Raw genomic sequence first — 22,007 nt, 5'->3', positions numbered from 1 at the left:
TCTCAGCAATACAAATTGTACATTAAAAGATAATTTTCAGAACATGATACTAGCTTCGGAGTGCAGCACCATTACGCAAAGTAATATTGAAGCTGCGCTTTAGCAAATGCTGTTTTCATGTTGTACTAGTTTGGCATCAAGATTGCAGCAGGTCTTGTGAGTAGATTTAGGAGTGATTAAGTTTACTGTGCACAAAAGCCAGTTATTTGGCAAACTGTCGGCGCGGCGTAATTGATATTTTAATTACACTACTAATACACACATGCTGTTCACAACGAGCCTCCTCACTGGTGTTGCACAAACTGCTTATTTACAGCGCCGGTGATTGTTCCCAAGAAGTTTGGGTTTAAAATTGGTAAAATTTTAAATCTCTGTAAAAGCAAAGCAACTTGTTCCGCACCGCTCGCCAGCAGGAGCGTGCAGTGTGGGGCCAGCAGGAGGGACACCTCACCTGGCACGTGCCTGGGGACAGTGCTTGGGGACGGACACGGTGCCTTTAGGGCTGATGGGGTGACTCACTTGGTGGGACTGCTCACCACCAAGGCACTGCCCATGGTTACACCAGGTTGGGATCAGACCTGCTGTGGTTCTGGCAAGTGATGAGCAGGAGTGTGTAAGGAAACAGCTTGCAGAACAAAAACCAAAGGGAGAAGAAACACCTCTGGAGCCAGACACATGCTGGCTCCCACCATGCCAGCCCCCTCCAGCACGGTGTGATGTGGTGCCGTAGGCAGGGACACTTTAACACTGCCTAGGAAGTTTTTCAAGGTAGGCGCATCTCCTCCTGTAGGTTTTATACCCTGTGGCTCTGGCCTAGGAATGTGTAATTTTTGTTATTATAACAGCATGCAGCAGTAATGACAGTAATAGCGGTGAAGTAAGAGCAAAGGTAGCATATAGGTGAGTACCTGGAAAATCTCCTAAGGGTGACACCTACCAACAGATGCCGTCATCCCACACAACTCATTCCTCGTGACACGCCAGGTGGAGTTTGTCCCTGCACAACACAATGCCCTGGGCAGGAATCTAGCACTGGCAGAAGCTCTGAAGATCAGGATGGCCTTTGCTATCTCTGTCTCCTACGATCCCAGAAGCACCAAGCACGTTGTGCGTATGGCAGCTCTCAGAGATTTCTTCATACAGAGATGCTAAAGGGGTCCTGGGGCTGAGATGTGCCGACCCTTCAGCCGTCCATAAAAGTTGGAGGCTGCAATCAAACCTCTTTTCTCAGAGGACCTGAGTAGTTGGGATGAGACTGCCTGCAGAGAAAACCCATTTTATAAAGCACCAAGGAGCAGATAGGCAAAAGCATGAAGGGGAGCAGTGTCCTCCTCCCCAGGTTGCCTTCTGGACAATCCCCTCCTGAAACCCTGCTGGGCACCTCTCTGCGAGCACAAAGGTGCTGGTGGCAGCAGTGCCTGCGCCCCATCCCGCCTGCACCCCATCCCGCAGTGCTGGCCAGAGGAGAGGTCTGCTGGAGCGAGGGGGATTTCACAGCACGAAACAAAAATAGGATTTGGAACCAGCAGGAAAAGGAGCTTTGTGTATTGCAAAGGGGATTCGCTTGTTAAGTGTCCTTGTTCTGTGAGGGGCTGACCAGAGCCAGGGGGTCGGACCAGTGGTCGAGAGGAGCTGGGGATGTATCTGCCTTTGGAGCAAGCACCGGGGGACGCTGGGGCACCTCTGCCCAGTGGGATGCTCAGCAGCATCCCCTCACACCCAGCTGAGGGGCAGAAAAGCAGGAGCCCCCATTCCCACATGCACAAGCACCCACACCCCACGAGCACGGCTGGGAGCAGCCACATTTGTGCTCCCTGCAAAAACACCGAGAGCTCAGCCACGGCTGCTCAAACTTCAGAAAGTAACTATCGGTCCGTGCCCCTTCCTCGGAGAAAGCCTGCTTTTAAGCGCACCCAAACCCGATTTACTCCGTGGCCGGGCACCTTGTCTGCTGGGCTCCAACCTGGCTTGGGGGAGGGTATGAAGGGAAGGGGGCTTTCGAACGAAAATGCCACCGGGTCCTTCGAGCCAGCAGCACGCGTGGGTGTTGCTAAATTAAGCTCGCAAGGAGGTGGGGCGAACGCCTTAAACGAGTTCGCGAAGGTAAAATAACGTTCATTAAAAATAGAAAAACAACTGAAAAAATATCCTTTGTATTCAACTTCGCACTCGTACATCATAATGTTCCAGTAAAAGCCCATTTTCCCTTGAGATAATAAAAGAATTGAATTTTTCCTTATCGGTCATCTATTTTTCTAGCTAAAGCTATTACTCCCTCTCTGCGGTTGCCAGGCAACAAGAAATATTAATAGCAGCTTTTATTAGCTTAGCTTTAGCAGTGGAGTACCAGAATGAGAAAATGGAAAACATAAATGTGTTACATAAATCTTTCAACCTTTCAGGGTTTGTGTTAGTCTCTGTTTTCATAATGATTTATTGAAGTGATGGTTCATTTATGAGAAAAAGGAGTGTGAAATAAGAAAACGGAACATTACCCTGAAGGACTGTTTGAAAATAAATAATTATAGGAGGTGAAGAAAAGCTGTTTAAAACCATTTTTCTGAGTTTTATAAAATTTAAAAAGACATATTTCTTTCATTTATTGCCTCTGAGAAAAACACTAGCAGGGAATTGCAAACAGGGCTCTGTTTAATACAAAGAACCCTTCACGTACGGTTGCATCGTTACTATTTTCCACCAAGGGCTCGTGTTTGGGAGTTTAGTTTTTAAACCGCGAGCCATTAATAAGCAGAAAGCCAAATTAGTCAAAACCTAAAGCACACAACACAAAACTGCCAGTGCGAAGTTAGCCAGGGCTGGAGCTCGGGGGACGCTGGTAACTCTTTGCTGCCGGCCGGCGCGCATCGCCTGGCGCTGCTGCACGCACGCTGCGCCAGAACATGGCTCATTCCTCAGGACTTACTTCCTCAGGCAGTGATTTAAGATTATTGAAATATTTACATATTGGAAGTATTTACCCACAGCATGTAAGCTGTATTGCCCACCAGAACAGTTGTAGTGCCTCTACAGCTGTACACCCTACAACTGGAGCTGCACTCCATGCTGCCACATCCAGCACTGAGTGGCTCGGCTGTGATCCTACAGCTGAGGGTTGGATCCTGCAGCACCTGGAGCACAGTGCTGGGATTCCCACTGCCCTCACCTGACCCAGATCAGGTTGGAAAGAAGTGCTGGTGACCCCAGAGGATGCTAGTTCCTGGGGACCTATGCTATCCCCACTGTCCGGGCACGCACGCTGCAGCTCCGAGGAGGTGCTGCTTTTCATTTCCTTTTCTCATGTGGGAGGCAGGCAGGTGTGTTACTGCTGAGATTTTTCTTGTTCACTTTTTTTTTTTTTTTTCTTTCTGTTCGACAGAAAAGCCCCGTAGTGCTAGAAAACAGATATTCGGCTTGCAAAGCCAAGCAACTGACTTTTCAGAAATTTCAGGGCTGCATTTGTCCTTGCTGCTATGATTCTTCCCCCTTTACTGTTTCTTCTCTGGAGGGAACCCATGGGAAACAATAATTAAAGACAGTAGTCCAGTGCATACATAAACAGATTCCACTGCTAACCAGAAATTTGACGTTTTTTGCACCACGAACATGCTTTTCACCACTGGGGATTTTGAATATTTTTCACATGATCTGGTTTTGCTCAAACTGAAATGAAAAAACTTCCAGGATGTTTCTGGAGTCTTTTTTTTTTTTTTCTTTCCCTCTTGAGCTGATGCACCAGCTTGCAGATAGCAAAAAAAGTCATTCCACTGAGCCCAAAGGAGGGTTTTGCTTTCCAGCCCCTCCACCTCCTCCGCTCTTCCCAGCAAGGGGGCAGTGAGCGCCCAGTACGGTGGCACTTATGGGTACAGTTTGCCTGCCCCCAGCTCAGCGATGCCCTGCACAGGCTGCAGGCCTCCTCAGGCAGAGCTGAAGAGCCCCGGAGGATGATTTTGGGTGGCTCATGCACAGCTACCAGTGCTTCTCAAACAAAGCCAAGGAGATCTCTCAGCGTGAGAAGCACCAGGGAAGTGGAGATCCGTGGATAGCTGCCAGGCTCTGCAATCAAACTCTTGTACACATGACAAAGCCCATGTTTGCTCCTAACAGCTGCCAACTGGGATGTCCAAAATGATGCTTCCCCCATGCAAACCCACATGGCTGAGCCGTATTTCACCCAACCACAGCAAAGAAGGGCACAGCGCCCATGACTGGGCACTGTCCCACCTGATGAGCAGAGACACCGCTATCTAATATTTATGGAAATGTTTGCGCTGTGCTGGAGATTCCTGGGCTCTGACCTTGATCGCCCTTTGCTTCTGTCAAATATGTTCTGCAAAATACCTTCTGAAATCTCATTTATTCACAACAGTTCCTCCGCCCAGCAGGCAGCCTGCCTCGCTGGCTATCCCCAGTGACATGATCAGCCCTGCCTCCTCCCTGCACCATTGGTCTTAACATCAGATCTTTGGCCATCTCTTGTTCACCCATCCCTTCTCCCCTCCATGTCCCTTCATCCCATCTTCAGTGTCTGAGAAGTTCCTGGACTTGTAAAAACTGAGGGAAAATAATAATAAGGAAATAAAGTGACAGAAACAGTGGTCAAGGACCACATGATGGAAAGGTCGAGCTTGTCCATGGGGCAGAGCAGAGCAAAGCGTGCTCCATCCCCACTGCGCTCAGTGAGTCCTCGCTCATGTTTTTTCAGCAGCCTGAGATTTTTCATGAGGATGCTCTAGCTACTATTTTAGAAGAGAAGTCTTACCATCTCTAAACATTTTACCTTGAATTGCTCATTGTTACTGTATTCCAACCAAAAGACAGGACATCCAAGGCAAGAATCATAGAATCATTGAATCATTAAGGTTGGAAAAGAACCCCAACATCATCTGGCCCAACCATCCCCCTACCACCACCATCACCCACTAAGCCATGTCCCCAAGCACCACGTCCAGCCTTCCCATGAACACCCCCAGGGACGGTGACTCCACCACCTCCCTGGGCAACCTGTCCCAGTGCCTGACTGCTCTTTCTGAGAAGAAATGTCTCCTCATTTCCAGCCTGAACCTCCCCTGGCACAACTTGAGGCCATTCCCTCTGGTCCTATCACTAGTTACCTGCGAGAAGAGGCCAACCCCCAGCTCCCCACAGCTTCCTTTCAGACAGTTGCAGAGAGCAATGAGGTCTCCCCTGAGCCTCCTCTTCTCCAGACCAAACACCCCCAGTTCCCTCAGCCGCTCCTCACAGGACTTGTGCTCCAGGCCCAATAGCCACGTGTACAAAAATCAGTACAAACTACAACGCAGCATCTGTCCTGGACCAAAGACAAAACCTCCACGTGCCTCCCCTGCAGTACTCCCAGCTGGGTTTCCTATCCCTGCCCATGTCACAAAACACCCTCTTCTTTTTGGAAGTGCCAACAAACAAGCCCCTTTTTTGATCTGGATGTTTGCAGCCTGAACATGGTGAACTTCTGGGCTGGTTTGGAGCAGGTCCCATCCTGCGATGCCAAGCAGTGATGCTTGAAGCATCTTCATGATGCCGTCGCCAAGAGGCCTCATGCTCAGTGGGCACGCGGGCAGGAGGTATTTATGGTATGGGTTTAAAAACCTGTTCTGTCTCCTGGATTTTAGTTTTTCTTCACGTGCATGCCCCTATTAATGCCAGTAGGAATCATGGAACTACACATGTGCTGTGAGATGGATCAAACATTTTGGGGCTGTGTTGGAGTGATAGGGGCTCAATTTGGGCAGCCAAAACCAGAGCTGGTAATGAAGAGAAGGGCTAGAAGCTGTTTCTGCAGTTCAAATCTGATGGCATGGAAAAAAGGCTTTGGTGGGAAGGTAAGGCAGGATTTAATTTTGACCTAAAACTGCATCACAGTCCACTCTCTGATCTACTTCCTTTGCTGCTGGGACCTTTGAAGATGTATTACGGCTCCAGAGGTTTCCACTCAAAACTAAACACTTTCAATTTGCTATTGGCTAGAAAATTCAGGGTTCACTGGATTTTTTATTTTAGTGGTAAGGGGCAAACAAATCTTAATCTCTCTATTCTATGTTTACAGCCCACTAAGTCCCCTTCTTATCTTCTCTGGTTCAGTCCTGATTTATTGTCACAATGCTGCATTTGTAAAACAGTACCATAAAATAAGAAAGAGAACATTTCCCAAGGACTACTCCAAAATAAATTATTTCAGACGTACAGAAGCTGCTTAATAAATTCCACTGTTCTTGTTTCTTTAGGTATTTTAGAAAGTGATTTATAAGTGCAATATCACCTCTCAAAAATGAGATGATCAACACAGGATGAAATTATCGTGTTATGAAAATAGGGGTCAGGAAAAGGGGCTGTGCTTTAAATTAAACTAGGGAAAAATATTTCATCTAAAATTGACTCTTTTTGTCTCAGAAATGAATGTTTTAATCACCTAAGAACCTAAAAGCTAACACAGAGACCTAAGTAATATTTAATTTCATAGATATATGCCTGTGTTCAATATTGATGGGCAGAAGATGATATTTTTCTTAAACACACTAACCACTCAACTTGGAGACGCACCAAGACTTTAGAAAGCCTTGGGATTTTCCTAGACTAAGAGATAATATCCCACTTAAATATTTAAATATCACTACCTTTCAGACTGTTATCTATTCAAGCAATCGACACCAAATGTTCTCTAGCTAGCGCAGTTGCAGGCTTGCAGGCAATGCTAATAAGTAAAATTAACTCTGTTTGATATCGATGCCTTTCAACAGCATCCATGAAAATCAATGATCTTAGAGAGAAACAACGTAGAAAACTAACCATAGGGCTAAATGTGCTAAAGAGGAAAATATTATTAAACAGCTCCAGCATTAATTCAATACCAGTGTCAAAACCAAGTCACAACCTTTCCTCAGCACTGCCTCTACAGAAAAGTCCTAAGGTCTAATTAGCCCCAAAGTTTCTTCCCAGAGCTGCCTTTACTTCACTATTCCCTTTTTATTTATTCCTATGGAAGCATCATTTGAAACTTTGCAAGGTATCACCTTACCATGGTGTGAGCCAAAAGGCAACTTGAGCTTGCAAATGCAAGGAGGGATCTTGGTCTCCTTGAAATCAATAGGGAAGCTCTCCCTTTGTGGGGCAGGGGTGACAAGCAGGGGGCTCCTGCTGGCCACATGGGGCTCGGTTCAGTGAGGATGCTACGAACCCAGAGGAAAACAGCCCTCCTGCCTCCTCTTGGGCAATTAACAGGGCTTGGGAAAACATCAAGTTGGAAACAAAATTGGCACCATGAACACGGTCATCAACAGCAGTGGGTGGTAGTGCAGCAAGCCAAGGCTGCATCACCGGCTCTTCCCAGCCCCTGGTGCAAACACCCCCTCATTAATGCCCTTCTCCATTCAATCAGCTCACAGCACGATGCACAGAGTGGATTTAACAAAAGGTAAAAAGAGGAGAAAGTCACTGACCGTGGGCAGCTGGCTGGAGAGAAGATGCCCGTCCTGACTCAACATGTTGGAGACCATGATGGCCGGCAGGTCCATGTTCTGGTAGGGGTAGGCGGGTATCAGGCTGTTCGGAGGCAGGCTGTGGCACAGGGAGTGATATCCAGTTTCGTGGTCCACCAAGTGCAGGAGTGAAGGGTCGGGGAGATTGGGAGGCGTTATGGGTGGGATTTCATAGTCCTCGTTATTCTCGTTCTGACCATTGTATGTCTAAAACACAAAAAAGACATTTTGCAACTTGTCACTGCCTTGTTGCTCCAGCAAATAAAAACGATTATTTGTGCAAGAAACACGAAAGCACATTCCAGTGAAAACATTTTGGGTGTAATAAAAGAGACAGCTCCAACCCTGGACATCAGCAGGTCATAACTACGTAGGAGCCAGGTGGTGAGCACTGCACCATCCACTGCGGGACACCACTGGTTCTTGCAAGCCTCTGATTATTTTGCAACATACTCACGGCCCTCCTCACCCCTGCTGCAAGCCATTAGCACAACTTCTCAACTCCTCTAAAGAAAGATTGCCTGGTGGTGCCCTGCACGGAGGTTTGTCCTACCTTACAGCCTGATCCAGACCTGGTTTAGACAAGCACGCCCTCTGCTCCCTACCTCAAGCCCTCCTCAAGCTCACCATGAAGGTGCAGAGGTGTTGGTCCTTTTGCTTCCCATGCTTTCTGGTGGTCTGTATACATTTAAGCATTCCAATGAAAAGAAGATATTATGGCGCCTGTGAAAGAGTTTTCACATCAGACAAAAACGTATTTGCTTCATAACCTAAGAGTGAGTCTATCCAAAATTATTAATTATCAAAGCAGAATATAATGAGCGTCTGGCAGAGGAGGCTTATTCTAAACATCTACTGTTTCACGTATTATTATGGCATATGAAATTCTGATTAGCCATAGTATTACACACATGGATTTTAAGCTAAATTTCTCAGATCACCTAGTTTCATGGTTGGATTTTGACTTAATACTTGATTTAAGAGCAAAACCCCAGACGTGTGCAAAACCAGTTGAACATTGCTGGCTTTATTAATCCATTGCCCCAGAGCTCACACTCAGGTTCGTGCTCTTCATCAGCCCAGGCGACAGGGAGAAAACCCTTGATAAAATAAAATAAAGCCCATATTTAACTAGAATTCAAAAGTCAGTAGGAGAGGCAGCTACGGTGAAACACACCTCTTGTCTCCCCTTGTCCCATCATAAAAACAGAGAAGAGCGCATATGCTGCACATACCAGCTGACTGCTCACGTTCACGTGAAATTCCTACTAGCTTTGGGGAAATATGAGTACGCGAGAAATATAAGACGGAGCCAGGGCTGAGCCAGCTCTGTACCAACAGTTATTGTTCAGGGGAAATTCAAGCCCAGCTGTTTTTCCAGCCAGCTTCTGTCTAGCAGTGGCATTGTGCTGGAAAGGTAAGGGGGATGAGAGGCTGCACACAAAAGCAGACAGACATATCCCATTTAATACGTCTAGTAAAGTTTTTGCTTGGGCTACACTCTTCAAGGTATATCAATTCTTCCCCAGTTATTTAAGAGGATTTCACTCCGTGCTTTATGGAAAGGATTTAAATAAATCATTGCACAGCAAACTTGTTCCTCCAACTGGTTTATTTTGGTATCAGGTATATAAGCAAGTGGCTTTGCTGTACTTAACTAAATTATGTAAAACCCACTCAAAGTTTCCTAAAGCTCTCTTCAAAACTACAAGTTGTTCGTGTTGCTGCAGAGCAGCTCACGAAAGGGCTTTGAGGCGGTTTTGTGAGGAGCGCTAAAGCCCCGCTCCCCCCTGCACGTTCCTGCCCCTGCTCTTCTCAGCCTGGGGAAAAAAAAAAAAAAAGCAAAAAAAAAAAAAAAAAAAAAGCAAAAAAAAAAAAAAAAAGCAAAAAAAAAGCTCTGTTTAACTCACAAAGCTTTCCAGAGAGCTACAGTATTGTGCAGACATATCAAAATTACAATCAAAGCTGTACACAATCAAAATCAGATTAGACAATATCCAATCAACATAATCAGCCTCGGCGCCTGCCAGCTTTCACACCGCACCACGAAGAGCGATTTTCCAAAACAGGCTGCCTTTATGCTATGTGTGTTTTAAAGAGATCGCTAGGAAGATAGGGCAGGGAGAAGAGGCAGACACTCGGGAGGGTGGGACAGGGGGATGGTTTACCGTGGCACTGGCTGAGGGGCTGTACCCCTGCCCACCACGGGTGGTCTCACGGCGCGCACACAGACGCCGTCGTCTCGAGTCTCCTGCCAGCGACACCCAACGCCCCTTCCCACCACCACACGGGCTCTGCTGCAGATTCTGTTTTCTATTCTTATGTTAATTTGAATTAAATTAAACAGCCAATTATACGTTATAAGGATACATTACAAATTAGATTAGTGAGCTGGTCGGAGCCCATTCATCCCACCAGGACTCCAAAGGCAAGCGCGGGGAAGCTCGCCCTGCTAAAAGGCTGCCCGTGGCGGTGCACACAGCAGACTTGGGAGATCTAGGCTTTTCCACTGACAAGCAGATGACAGTTGTTGTGATTACACATTATTCCCCTTCAAATTAAAACACTGAAATCAGCTGAAACAACAAGCCTCTACTTGCCAAGCCTTGGCTCACGCTGCAGGGCGGCCGGACGCTGCTTTGAAGGTCGGACCCCACAAAGGGAAGGATGGAGAAGGAGGACCAAGCCAAGCCTCCTCTCTCAGAGATGTCACCCATCTCTGACCAAGCATCTGACCAAGCATCTCTCAGAGATGCTCCCCATCTCTGAGATGCCACTTTCCTGACTCCCTCCTCGCCGGCAGGTCCCCACATGTCTCTGTGCCCAGGCTATGGGCGCTGTGCTGCAGGGCATGGACTGGCTCACCCCACAGTGAGCTGCAGGACGGCATTGCAGCAGATACAGTCCATCTCCCACAGCATCAGAGCCGTGTTTAAAAACTGTTCCTGAAATCTGAGCTTGGAGAGAGGTCCCAGTGACAAAGACCACCTCCATCCACCAACAGATTCGCAGGCAGAGGATGGAGGGGTGTGGGGACATGGAGAGACGTGTCCCTTATGCCATGCAGCTTCTCTACCACCCTTTTACTGTACCTTTCTGTGCCACGGTTCCCTCCCTCTGCCCTTTCACCATGGGGACAGCAATGGGTGAGGAAGGCCCTGGTTCCTACTGAGCTGATACCCATGCAACGTCCAGGACAAGATGAATCTGAACAGGTAAGTGCATGACCGAGCTGGGAACATGCAATCTGCATTCAGCAGAAAGGAAGGTCAGAACTGTTCAGCCCTTTGCACTGCACCAAAAGGTCCCATTGCCAGAACCGTGGTGGCCCTGGAGGGCACAGCACGCACTCCCAAAGCGCCAGCGGATCCTGGGGACACCCTTGTTGTGATGTGGCCTCCTGCCCACACTGTGCCCAGCCCTGGGGATGGTGGGCCCAGATCTCCCTGCAACCCCTGGTCATTTTCAGGAGAGGGAGGCAGAGATGCTAAGGTACCTCCCCTTGAGGTGGCACTCAGAAACCCCTCACAGGGTCTGCGGGTGACCCACATGAGGCTAGTGGGGTGGGACACCACAGCTCCTGCGGCAGGAGAAGGCCACAATGGAGGGACCAGGGTGCAGGCAGCTCTGCACTGCACGTTTACGGGTGCAGTTAAGGGGTTAAAGTTCCATACAGCAGTTAAAGCAGTTAAAGTTCCATACATTTCCTGTATGGAAATGGAGCTGAACACAGCACAGGGAGAACTGAGAGCTTTAGAGGGGAATGAGCTGGTTCCTCTCTTGCCTCCAGTGTCCCATGCATGGGAAGCCTGAATTTTAACACTAAAACGGGATCTTCTTCCATGTGCCTGATAAGCACCTGAATTATCAGTGTGTCAAGTTTGGGGACATCATCTCCACACGCCTTTAAGCTGCACCTGAAAGTTACTGTGAGTCAAGGGGAGAATCGAGTAGCTCTCACCCTGGGCTGTCAGCATCCAGCGGCGAGCAGGCTGGAAACTGCACAAGAACCCACTGTGCAGGTAGCTCAGGAGGGAGCTACAAGCACTGAGCATCCACAAATTAAGCCTTTAGCTTTCTCCTGTCTCTCCCCTCTTGGAAGAAAAGGGAGGTGCTGTCCACCTTTACAAAATCCTCTACAGCTGGCCAGCAGCACTTCTCCGTGGTGTGTTGCTATTAATCTTGGAGGGCATGACTTGACCAAGGACCTGGGAACCGCTCTCCGCAGAAGCATGGCAAACATCCAGTGACCCCAATTCTCCACTGAGTCATGTTCTGTGTGATTATCCACGAGGATCCAGAAGTCGCAGCCAAGCATTGATTCAGAGAAATATTATTCGCAGTAGAAAGCATAGAGATTTGCGGCATTATTGCAGGTAAATATTTGCCCTGTCAAATAACATTCAACAGTAAATACAAGCCTAAGAAAGAAAATTTATTCCCAGTAAGGTACAAGGAAATACGTCAACTGGTGTGATCCATCCCACCCTAATCATCCAGATGGCACAAAACACCACGGACTGCGCACCATCCCTCTCCTGCTAACTAAGCTTTTCCCATAGCTAACACAAGAGCTTACTGCCTTAGGACCGTGACCCTCTGGGCATTTCAGACATTAGGTAGGATAGATTTGGTCTAAGCAAACCAAAACCAGACTGGGAAGTCTGCAAAACAAGGAAAACATGGCTATTTGTGGTGCTGAACGGGGTGACCAAGGGCATGCCACCACAGCTTGTGCTCGTGGTGCACATGAAGAGCACGGAGGACACGGAGGCTGGGTGGTGTAGGGACAACGTGGGGCTGTTTGGGATGTTTGTGTGCCAAGGCTGGATGGTGCATGGGACCAGCCAGATAAACACATGGGTTTTTCATACAGACTTCCCCGATTTCTCTTACAAACGTACAAAAAGGATTCACTCTGTGCCAGTGCTCATCCCACACAAGCTTGGCACACCAAGTTAAAAGAAGATCCTGAGCCATATAAAGTGGAAAAAGAGTCCAAACACGATTAAAATAAAGAAAAAAAAAAAAGAAAAAAAAAAAGAAAAAAAGAAAAGAAAACCAAAGCTCATTGACATCAAGCACCCCCCTACTTCCTTGCAAGACTCTGAACTGCTCTCCTACCACACACGCTGCTCAGCACTGCCACAACAACATTTGCAAGAAGGGAATTTTGATGCATTTCTCCTGCACACGAACTGCACATGTGGAGTTTCGCTACTCAGCACGAAGCACCAAAGCCAGAGGGGCAGCACCATTGGCTTGGGCGGCAGGAGAAAATGGAAATCACCCGGACGCTGCAAACCCTAGAGGAACGATGGGGCCAGCAGGGCAAACAGCTCGGTGCTCGGCGAGCGGGGACACCCCGGGCTGCGTTCCCACCCGCACCTTCTGGAGCCCCACGCCAAGGCACGAAGTGGCGCTGATTTTCCACGTCAGTGGCTCTGGGGCTTAGGAATGGAAATTGATTCACCTCATCTTTGCACATGGAGATCCCATCTGTGAATAGCGAGGCCAATGAATTACTTGAGTAGAGTTGGATAAATACTGTAAGGAAGTATTTATTAACTACAAATTGTCTTCGAAGTGTTCACAGCCCCCTTTACATCCATTTTCACACGTTCAGGTTTTTGACTGAGGGAATGCAGTTGAAAAGGGACAAACAAATCCTTACTGTAAGGACATAAGTGAACACAGACGAACATAAATGTGCACCGGCCGTGTCTGCACAGCCTCCAGCAACCTGCGGGCATGCTGCGAGGCGGGGAGCCCAGCAGGGCAGGAGGTAGTGACAGAAAGCTGGGTCCTGCCAGCCTGCTGGTACCTCTGTGCTCCTTTTCCTCATCTGCAGTGTGGGACTGAAAGCCCAGACAAATGCTTGGATCACCCAAAGAACAACTGATCAAACACCTCAGTGTTCCCCAAGTTTCCTCCTTTCATTGTTTCGATGCAAGTTCTGCATGTTAAAGCAAATGAAGGCGGAGAGCCAGGCTCCACCTCAGTGCCACCGGGCAGCACTGCCCTGGGATGGAGCTGGACATTTACCTCTTCGCTTTATGTGGGCTTTGTCCCCTCTCCCATAGACACAAATCCCAGGGAATTACAGAGCCTTCCCATCTGAACCTCCTGGATGGTTTCAGCCAAGTTTGGCACTGCACAAAAAGCCTCTTACACGAGTTTCATAAAACCACGTGTGCACAGAAGGGAGAGACCAGGGTCCTAAACATTCACACTTTGGCCCCAATAACCTTTGATTTTACATTCAGTTTTTACATTGTCCAAGCTGTGGTTGACCTGCATCACCACCTCACCACAAAAAGCTAAAAATAACGGAGTTCTACAAACAATTTATAGCAAAAGAAATCAGCTCTATTGTAGGTTTTTAAAAAGGCTCCCAACTCCCCCCCCACACCTTTTTTTTTTTCTTAATCAGTATCTTATCCAGAACTGGAATCCTGTCAAGAATAGTGGATAGCACACAACTATAACTTCTTATTATGTGTATAGTGATTTTATGAATTCAGTGGGGAATGAAATGCAATTTTGTCAGACTTGTCTGTGTTCATAATGACCAAGTCAAATTAATCATCGTGGATAATACTCCTGTGTCAGCCATTCAAGAGATTTTTTAATAGAATTTTTCTGATTCATGTCTTGCAGTACATCAGATCTGTAGTAATGCAGGCACTTCTAAAAATCAGTGCAATTATGGCTTCTTGTTGCCCTGTCATTTTCCTGGAATAAAAATGTCTCTGCAAAAGTCATATACTGTACATAAACCAAAATGAAAAACAAAAATATAGTTACAATTAGGCTTGATTTTTCCTAAAGATTTAATATCTTTTCGAGGCCATTATTTATGGGCAATACATAAAGCTACAGTGCATGATGCTGAAGATGGACTAGCTTATCACAGCACATACCAATTTTGTCCTGGTTGTCATTCTTCCTCTGATTGCCCCATGAATTACTGTTTTTTGCAGGCATGGAAATGACTATCCCATAGAACAAACAGGGGTAGGTAATGGGCTTGCAGTCAAATTATTGTGTTTATTAAAAATGTATCCAGGAAAACCCACACTGATCCCAAAGGGCTCTGGTTCAGGAAAATCTCTGGTTCAAGAAAAGGTTACAGTTACCACAAAGGCAGACAGACATGCATGGGAGCAGCAGTGCAGCATGCAGCGGCACACGAAGGATTGGTAATGCTGCGTTACCCTTCTGAGGGAAGGGAGAAACCTCAGCCCCCAGTGACACAGACAGAAATGAGTTTTGGAAATAGTTACCCCCAGGAATAAAGAGGAAGAACAACGCCATTCCCTGACTTTTCTGCACCCTGGGCACAAAAGCCCAGGAACTGCTCTCACGGAGGGGTGGGAACCCACAGCCACGTAGTGTCCTCCCAAAAACGCAATCAGATCAGTGGTTCTTCTGGGCAAGCACAGTGTCCTAAAAATTAGTCAGCATTTTGGAAGAGGTATACAAATCCCTGGAGAACACTCCATGAAGAGAGACCAGATGAGAGAGTCCTCAGAGACCAGAACAGCTCACACCCCTCCCTTTCACCTCTCTCATCTGTTTTTACCATCCTGCCACCTCCTAACATTAACATCAGGTTCTTGAAAACAACATCCAGCAGCAGGCAGCTCCCTGTGTTCCTTACAGAATATGCCCCAACCTACTGCTTTGCAGACTTGCTGCTGTTACCTCTCTGAAATGCCAGGTTTCTGAGGCAGAGCATGGCCAGGCATTGCTCTGTGCTGTCCTGAGCCACGATGGGACCCACGTGGAGGTGCCACGTCTGATCCCCATCTCCAGCACCAGAGGCAACACCATGTTCCTACAGCTAAGACCTTCACCATCCAGCCAAATACAGGGGGTAGTAAGGCTTGAAGTCTGCTGACAGCATTGTCATGAGCCTTCAACATTGGGTTATGCAAACACTGGCAATAACTGGAGCTGCTGAAAACCCTTTATACTATCTTCATCAAGCAGGACAAGGACTATGAGGCATATTTGATGCACAGTTGCTCCTGGGTGACCTGTAGCAGTATTTAGCTTCAATATCTGCCCTCGTTGTTGATAGGAGAGAACTGTTTCATTTCAGCATGTTTTTGTAACTATTCTTACCTAGTCTTTCAAAGCAAACATGGCAGTGCTCCAGGGGAAGCTAGGAGATGTGCAAGCTCTGTTCCGTGTCAGCAAAGCATATCCTCTGTCATCTGTCTTACAATCAGCCTCCTTACAATTGTATATAATGATTTTGCTGCATTTTAAAATATATTCTTGAGGGACTGTGAGCCCAGTGAGAGAGGAGCCATGGGGATCTAAAATTAGACTGACTGGGCCAGCCAAATATAAACTCTTCTCCTTGCTTTCCTGGTCTCTTGGCTGGAAGTCAATACAAGGAATATGATAATAGTCTACTCAAGAATATCATGCATTTCTGGGAATTATTTGAGGAGTACGGATTTTACATAATTGCCTTTTTTGTCTCATGGCATACTGAACTTGCATAATAAGATCAGCGCACTTCACAGAAATTCATTGTTGGACTGGATGGATTTGGTATTTTGCGTTGAGCCAAGGGTGCATTACATAATGATGTATAATGCACTGTAAGCAGGTCAAGAGATAAGGCAGCCTGAAAACAGTAATGGAGTGCATGCAGGGAAGAATTAGCAAAATGCACTCTAAGAAAATAATTCAACCTGGCTTCGTTTGAGCAAGAAAGACTCAGAGCTGGAAGAAAACTATATTCAGCACCATACTCGTCCCCTTTCAGTTTTCATCTTATTTCCCTTGTGTTTAAAACTGAAAACGTGTGGTTAAGGGTAGAAAGCCTTTGTGCCACACTTCATATGGGTGCTTTGTAGTGAGCTTTTCAGTTTTAGCTCAAAGGACAGGCCCTAGCCATGCACATGGGCCGCAGAGGTGGCATGCACCCCATGGCAGGGGTTGGGCCTGAGTGGGCTTTAAGGTCCCTTCCAACCCAAACAACTCTGTTTTATGATTTCTTTTTATTTTTATCAGCAAAGACAAATTTGCAAACAAAGCCCTGTGCCACCCGCCCACCTGCCTTTATGGTAAGTGCCATCTCAGTACTCAGACTGAATTCCACAGCATTCAGAGCACCGGCACCACTCACGATCCCAGCCCAAGCCTGTGAAGGCAGAGCAAAGCTGCTCAGCAGTACCTGCTCTTGGTACTCTTGCCTAAGAAGCGAGGGTAACAGCCAGACAAAGTCACAGACTGGGGGCAGCCCCAGTGTGTTTGCTAAATTTCTGCTTACTTAATGTGAGCAAGGGCTGGGACCTCTGAAGCCCCAAGCATCACTCACCATGATGTGCTTGGACTTTGAGCCCACGCACTTCCAAAGTCACACTTGGGACCCCAGAGCAAATTAAGAAGAAATTGTTTGTGTGTATGAAGGAAAAAGGTAATAAAATCCAAGAGCAGCAGAGGCAGCCCCCTCCCCATCGCCCAGACTTGACGTGTGCGATTAGCACGAGGAAGGCAGAGATGTGGGGAGAACTTGCATAATGTGGTGCGAGCTAGCACCTCCCCCAGGGTGCCCAGCTGCTGCAGAAGCAATTTCACAGCTCATCATCCATTATGAGATTAAAATATTTTTTTTTTCCTCCCGTGAAGTATTAATAAATTGTGCAGGCAGACCAGAGTTAGCGCCATTTACACAAATGGTAGTGAATCACCCACCTAGTTATTTCTTAATGGATTGAGTATCTGTGTTCCTCCTTAGACTGTAATTTAAAAAAGTAAAGACACAAACCTGCTTATTTGTGCCACCAGGCCCAGAGGCAGCTCTTGTTCAGCCTGGGCTGACCAGGACAATGGCAGAGATGATTCCTCACACAGATGTGCCCCAGCACTTTGTGAGGAAACAATACCAAAACAGCCAGTATGAAATGATGGACTACAAAAAAAAAAAAAAAAAAAAAAAAAAAAGACCAAGGCTACATTGAAATCCCTCCCAGAATTCACCTACTTTTCCTTCTGGGTGCAAAACTTGCTGAGGCATCGCTGATATAATGCGGTTTCCGTGGTACATCCAGTGACGATGTAAAGCTGTAGTCAGAGCACCACTAATGGCTTTTCGAACATCCTTGCTTTATTACGGTATCAGGCGAAGCAGGCATGTTTAATGTTTAAACTTCCAATGACAAATGCCTTCAGCAAATATGTTTTATGTATTTATTCAGCGTTCCTTAAGCGCCTGTCACCTTAGCAGCTAAGGTGTGCTTACCTCATTCTTTTATTTTATTAAAATTAAAAACATATCAATGCTTTGTGAAATGCCACTTTCTCCCCTCCCCTCTCTCCTCCCATGCCCAAGAGGAACTTGAAATCCTTTATCAGCCCATCCCATAGAAAACATTTCAGACTGCCAGGAAGTTGTCGAAATGGGAAAAGGAAATTAACGGAGAGCCCCAGGGCAACAAATCAGCCTCCCACGATATCCTGAAGACCCTCAGCCCCAGAATTTGGCCCTGTGAAGGTGAAGCGCCAAAGCCAGGCACGTCTGAGTCAGTTTTGCGTGTTAATCCCAATGCAAAACAGAGAGAACATTGCCCTGATTTCAAGCTCAAGGACTGGGTTCAGGAGGGTGCTGCCTCCACCAAAGCCAGGCCAGGCAATGCTGCTTTTTAGATAAATATGACCCAGGTTGGTAGGGCAAAGGAGAAACTAAAGATTTCCTATGGGATTGGGATGGTTCGCTCCTTGCAGACCCTAAATACACAAAACTCATCCATGCGCCAGCCCTCCCTGTCCATGAGATGTCAAGAACATCACCTAGGATCTCTCTCTACTTTTGAGTTTACTGAGCTGCTCAGAGCCACAGTTACAAGCCTTTCTCCACAACCACAAGTGCCAGAATTTATTCATTTACGCACTTATCCAAAGCAGAAGCTGTCATGCCACAAGAGCACAAAGGTGCCGGGCTGTTAGGGAAAGCACGAAGCACCAAGAGACTCATGACAAAATTGTGTGAACTGTAACATGGTGCATGGCCAAGTATCCAAATCCCCAGTGTAGGTGTGAAAATCTCAGCCTTAAGCCTCCAATATGTGATTTTTGGGAAAGAAGCACATTTTATCTTTAACAATTCTCTCTCTCTTTTTTTTTTTTTTTTTTTTTTTAATAAAAACAGGCTTATGTGTGGTTTCTAAAAAAAAAAAACAGGAACACACACATTGCTGTGACTGGCTCATCTATGTCCTAAATCACAGATGTTCATCAGACACCATCTAAAGCATTATGTGACCTGGACAAAATGAGTAGCTAAGGCAAGTATCATCCTTTCAGGAGGAAGAGAAAAAGGAGAATCATCAAATTAACAACCAAAATACCTCTGTTTTCCTAAAATGATGGCAATCATCTATTTAGAAGGACAGCTGGGCCACCAGCATGCTGGTTAGAGCCAGAAGCCTGCAGCAGGGGTTACCCCCCATGCTCATGGTGAGAAAGGAGAGCTGTGGGCACTGGCAGCTCTGGAGACAATGCAGAGCACTCGCTGACACAGGGATGAGCTTTGCAGAGCTGTGAAGTGAAGGTGCAAGAGGACTCACATCAACACCAGCATGGTCATCGCCATCCCACCACCATGAAAAACCCAACCCAACACACAAGGCATGAGATGGGAGGAGCTTCATTAGCAGCTGCATCCACAGACAACCAACCCCAGCTATCTGGAGGGCAAAATAACTGAAACACTTAATTTGTTAAGCAGCTGGAGAGGTTTTTCTATTATTTTTACTAGTTTACAACATGCCAGGTGGAACATGAACTGTCCCAAGGGTGATGGACATAGGTTGAAGGTCCAAAACCAGAAACCTGATCCTGCTAACCTGGAGGTGCAGGGGGCTTTGAACACAACAGGGCTGCAGGTAACAAAGCCAAATCACCAACCCCAAGGTAAAAATTCAGATTCACCCAGAACACTCCAGGGCTTCTGCTGCCATCTTTCAAACCCAAGTCCCGGCAAGACCTAAGTATTTCCACAAACTCAGAGATGAGTGCTTCTATTGCTCATAGTAGCACCAAACTGGGTACCCCGAGTCCTGCTGGGTGTTACCAAAAAGCATCCTCCTAGGACCTGCTCAGATATGACCAAAATGAGACAGATCTTCTCAAGGGAGATTGCTAAAGAAGCTACGCTGCAAGCTTTCACTGTTTCTCCTCCTATTCCTATTCTTGTTATCAAACAACAGAAATCCCTTTCCAGATTGGAATCCATGAGACAGAAGCTGGCTACCAAGAATTGCATGGAAACAACAAAACCAACACAAGCAGAGGTTGGGGATTTCTAACACACAGCACATCCCTGATACAGAAGTCTAGAAACCAGGAAAAGCAGAGGACTCGCCCTGCCGTCGAATGGCAGCACTCAGGGTTTCAACAATTAAACGCCTGAGCACGAGTTGCTCAAAGAGCCACAGAGTTTTCTGCGTTTTCCAGAGCAGCTTTCCCTGTTTGATCCCAGCATCTCTGTGCAAGCATGATGAATTCATTCCCGAAGTTGCATTCAAGTACCCAATAATTGCCATCGTCTCCCTGCAGTTCTCCCTCTTGACATTTCATGACCAATTTTCTTGGGAAAAACTTAAAAGTCTGAGCTTGTGGGGTTTTTCTAGCTCATCCTTCGTGTGTACAAACCCACGTGACTGCACGCAGAGCACTCGTGGAACACCGCATGTGCACAAGCATCCAAGTTAAGTGCATCTGCAAGAAGGTGTGCAAATGTTCATGCAGAAACACAGCTTTCAACCCTCGGGTGAGCAAACACCCTCCTGATTTTATGCAATGCGGTTCCTACACCAGCTGGCTCCACGGTGGAAATGGGCACCTTTTGGGTACTTGTTTCTAAAATGTGCTGGGAATTGCTGAAGGCTGGGAAAAAAAGCTCCTCAAGAGAAAAGCGGCCCCTGGCACGGGGCTTGGCCACGTAGCTGTCTTGTTTGGCTTAGAAGTCAGCTGGAATACTTAAAATAAATTTGCTAAATTGTCTTCCAGAGGCTGATGGCTTTTCTTTTCTTCCCTCCTTAATAAAATTGCAGGGGTATCTTTATTGTTATGTCTAATTTTAGAGAAAACTAACATTTCCTGAGATTCAATTTCTCTCATAATTGTTGGAAGGAAACTAAATTGTCTGCTGTAAACATTCACTGTATTGTGTGAAAAGTATCTTTATTACAGCCCACTGGGAATACTAATAAAATTCCCAATCCTAGCCCTTCCTTACTTTTTTTTCTTTTAGCTGGCTCTTTTCTCTCATATACCCATTAATGTCAGTTCAAACATTCTGCAGTCGAGATATGAGAACTTAAAATATATTATTTAACAATCAAGGGTAGAATAAAGACTTGTGAACAGTAAGATCCTTTCTGCCTTCTCTTTTGGTGCTTTCTATTATAGAAAATGAGAATGGCTATTCCATTTGTCTGTGTGCGTGCTTAGAGTTGATGAAAAAAATCTCATTAGTTTAGTCCGACATATACTCAATACAGTCTATGTACATATTTTTTTTTTCATTTTATTCTACAGCTGCAAAATGATACTAAATTTCATCAGATTGGAACGAAAACTGTGGTCTTGGAACATTTCCCTTTAAGGGTCTTATATTTATTCAGAATTCATGAATCATTTTCCAGTAATACAACCATAATTATTCTTAAAGTGTTATGTTTGAAGGTTTAATATGAAATACTTGCAAAAAGCTCTTTTTCACTTTGATAGTTTGTAATCTTCATGGTAATCAGATCAGTTAGCCCTTCACACAGCAGCCAGGAAAATACAATTTAATATGAATCTCATACACTTCACTCATGTTTTAATTAAAGTAATAAAAGCCAAGTCATATTTTGTCCTTTACAGTGTACACAAATGCATAGACCTGAGCATAGAGCATCAGCGCAGACACTTTTGATGACTGCTGATAAATTTCCTAGTCTGAGATAAATCTAATCCAGGCTTGCTCAGAGCCTGTTGGCCATGACAGCAGCGCCACTGACGAACAAGACCCACAAGGTCTGTCGGCAGAGCTGTGGTACAGGTGGTGGGCACACGGGCTAAACACAGAGCTCGGCGTCAGCTTTGCCACCTCTCAAGCCATCATCCCCAATCCTTTCTGATTTCAGTTCCCATCTCAGCTCCACCAGCCCGGCCTGGTGCCTCACCTGGCAGGGAAAGACCCAGGTGCTCCCCAGAGCAGCAGAGCCCTGTAGGGCTGGCGGTAGACATGCTCCTCTCCTGGGGGCTCACGCTGCTCCTCTCCTGGGTACCCATATCACACATTCCCTGCCTGGGCACCCTCAGTACATGCTCCCATCCTGGGTACCCACTTTACATGCTCTCCTGCCTGGGCACCCATGGTAGGCATGCTCTTCCACCCAGGTACCCATGGTATGCGTGCTCCCCTGCCTGGTACCTGCTGCTTGCACCCACCCAGGGCTGCTCAGGCTTCAACAAGGGCAACGCCACAGGGCTCTGCTCCACAGA

At 46.6% G+C, this 22,007-nt stretch overlaps 1 protein-coding gene across 2 annotated transcripts in view; it reads right to left on the bottom strand.

Moving 5' to 3' along the window:
• Window positions 1-22,007, bottom strand: part of TOX2 (TOX high mobility group box family member 2) — a 129,998-nt gene that overhangs the window by 46,315 nt on the left and 61,676 nt on the right. For both annotated transcript variants that reach the window (XM_082773589.1, XM_082773590.1), the window contains exon 3: window positions 7,452-7,697. In XM_082773589.1, coding sequence (XP_082629715.1) covers window positions 7,452-7,697 — 246 coding nt within the window. The remainder of the gene's footprint in view (window positions 1-7,451; window positions 7,698-22,007) is intronic.

This window comes from Aythya marila (genome assembly GCF_965140915.1).
Source record: "Aythya marila genome assembly, chromosome: 16".
NCBI classification, from domain to species: Eukaryota; Metazoa; Chordata; class Aves; order Anseriformes; family Anatidae; genus Aythya; species Aythya marila.
The sequence above is the reverse complement of the archived record's forward strand: the minus strand, read 5'-3'. Positions and strand labels throughout refer to the sequence as shown.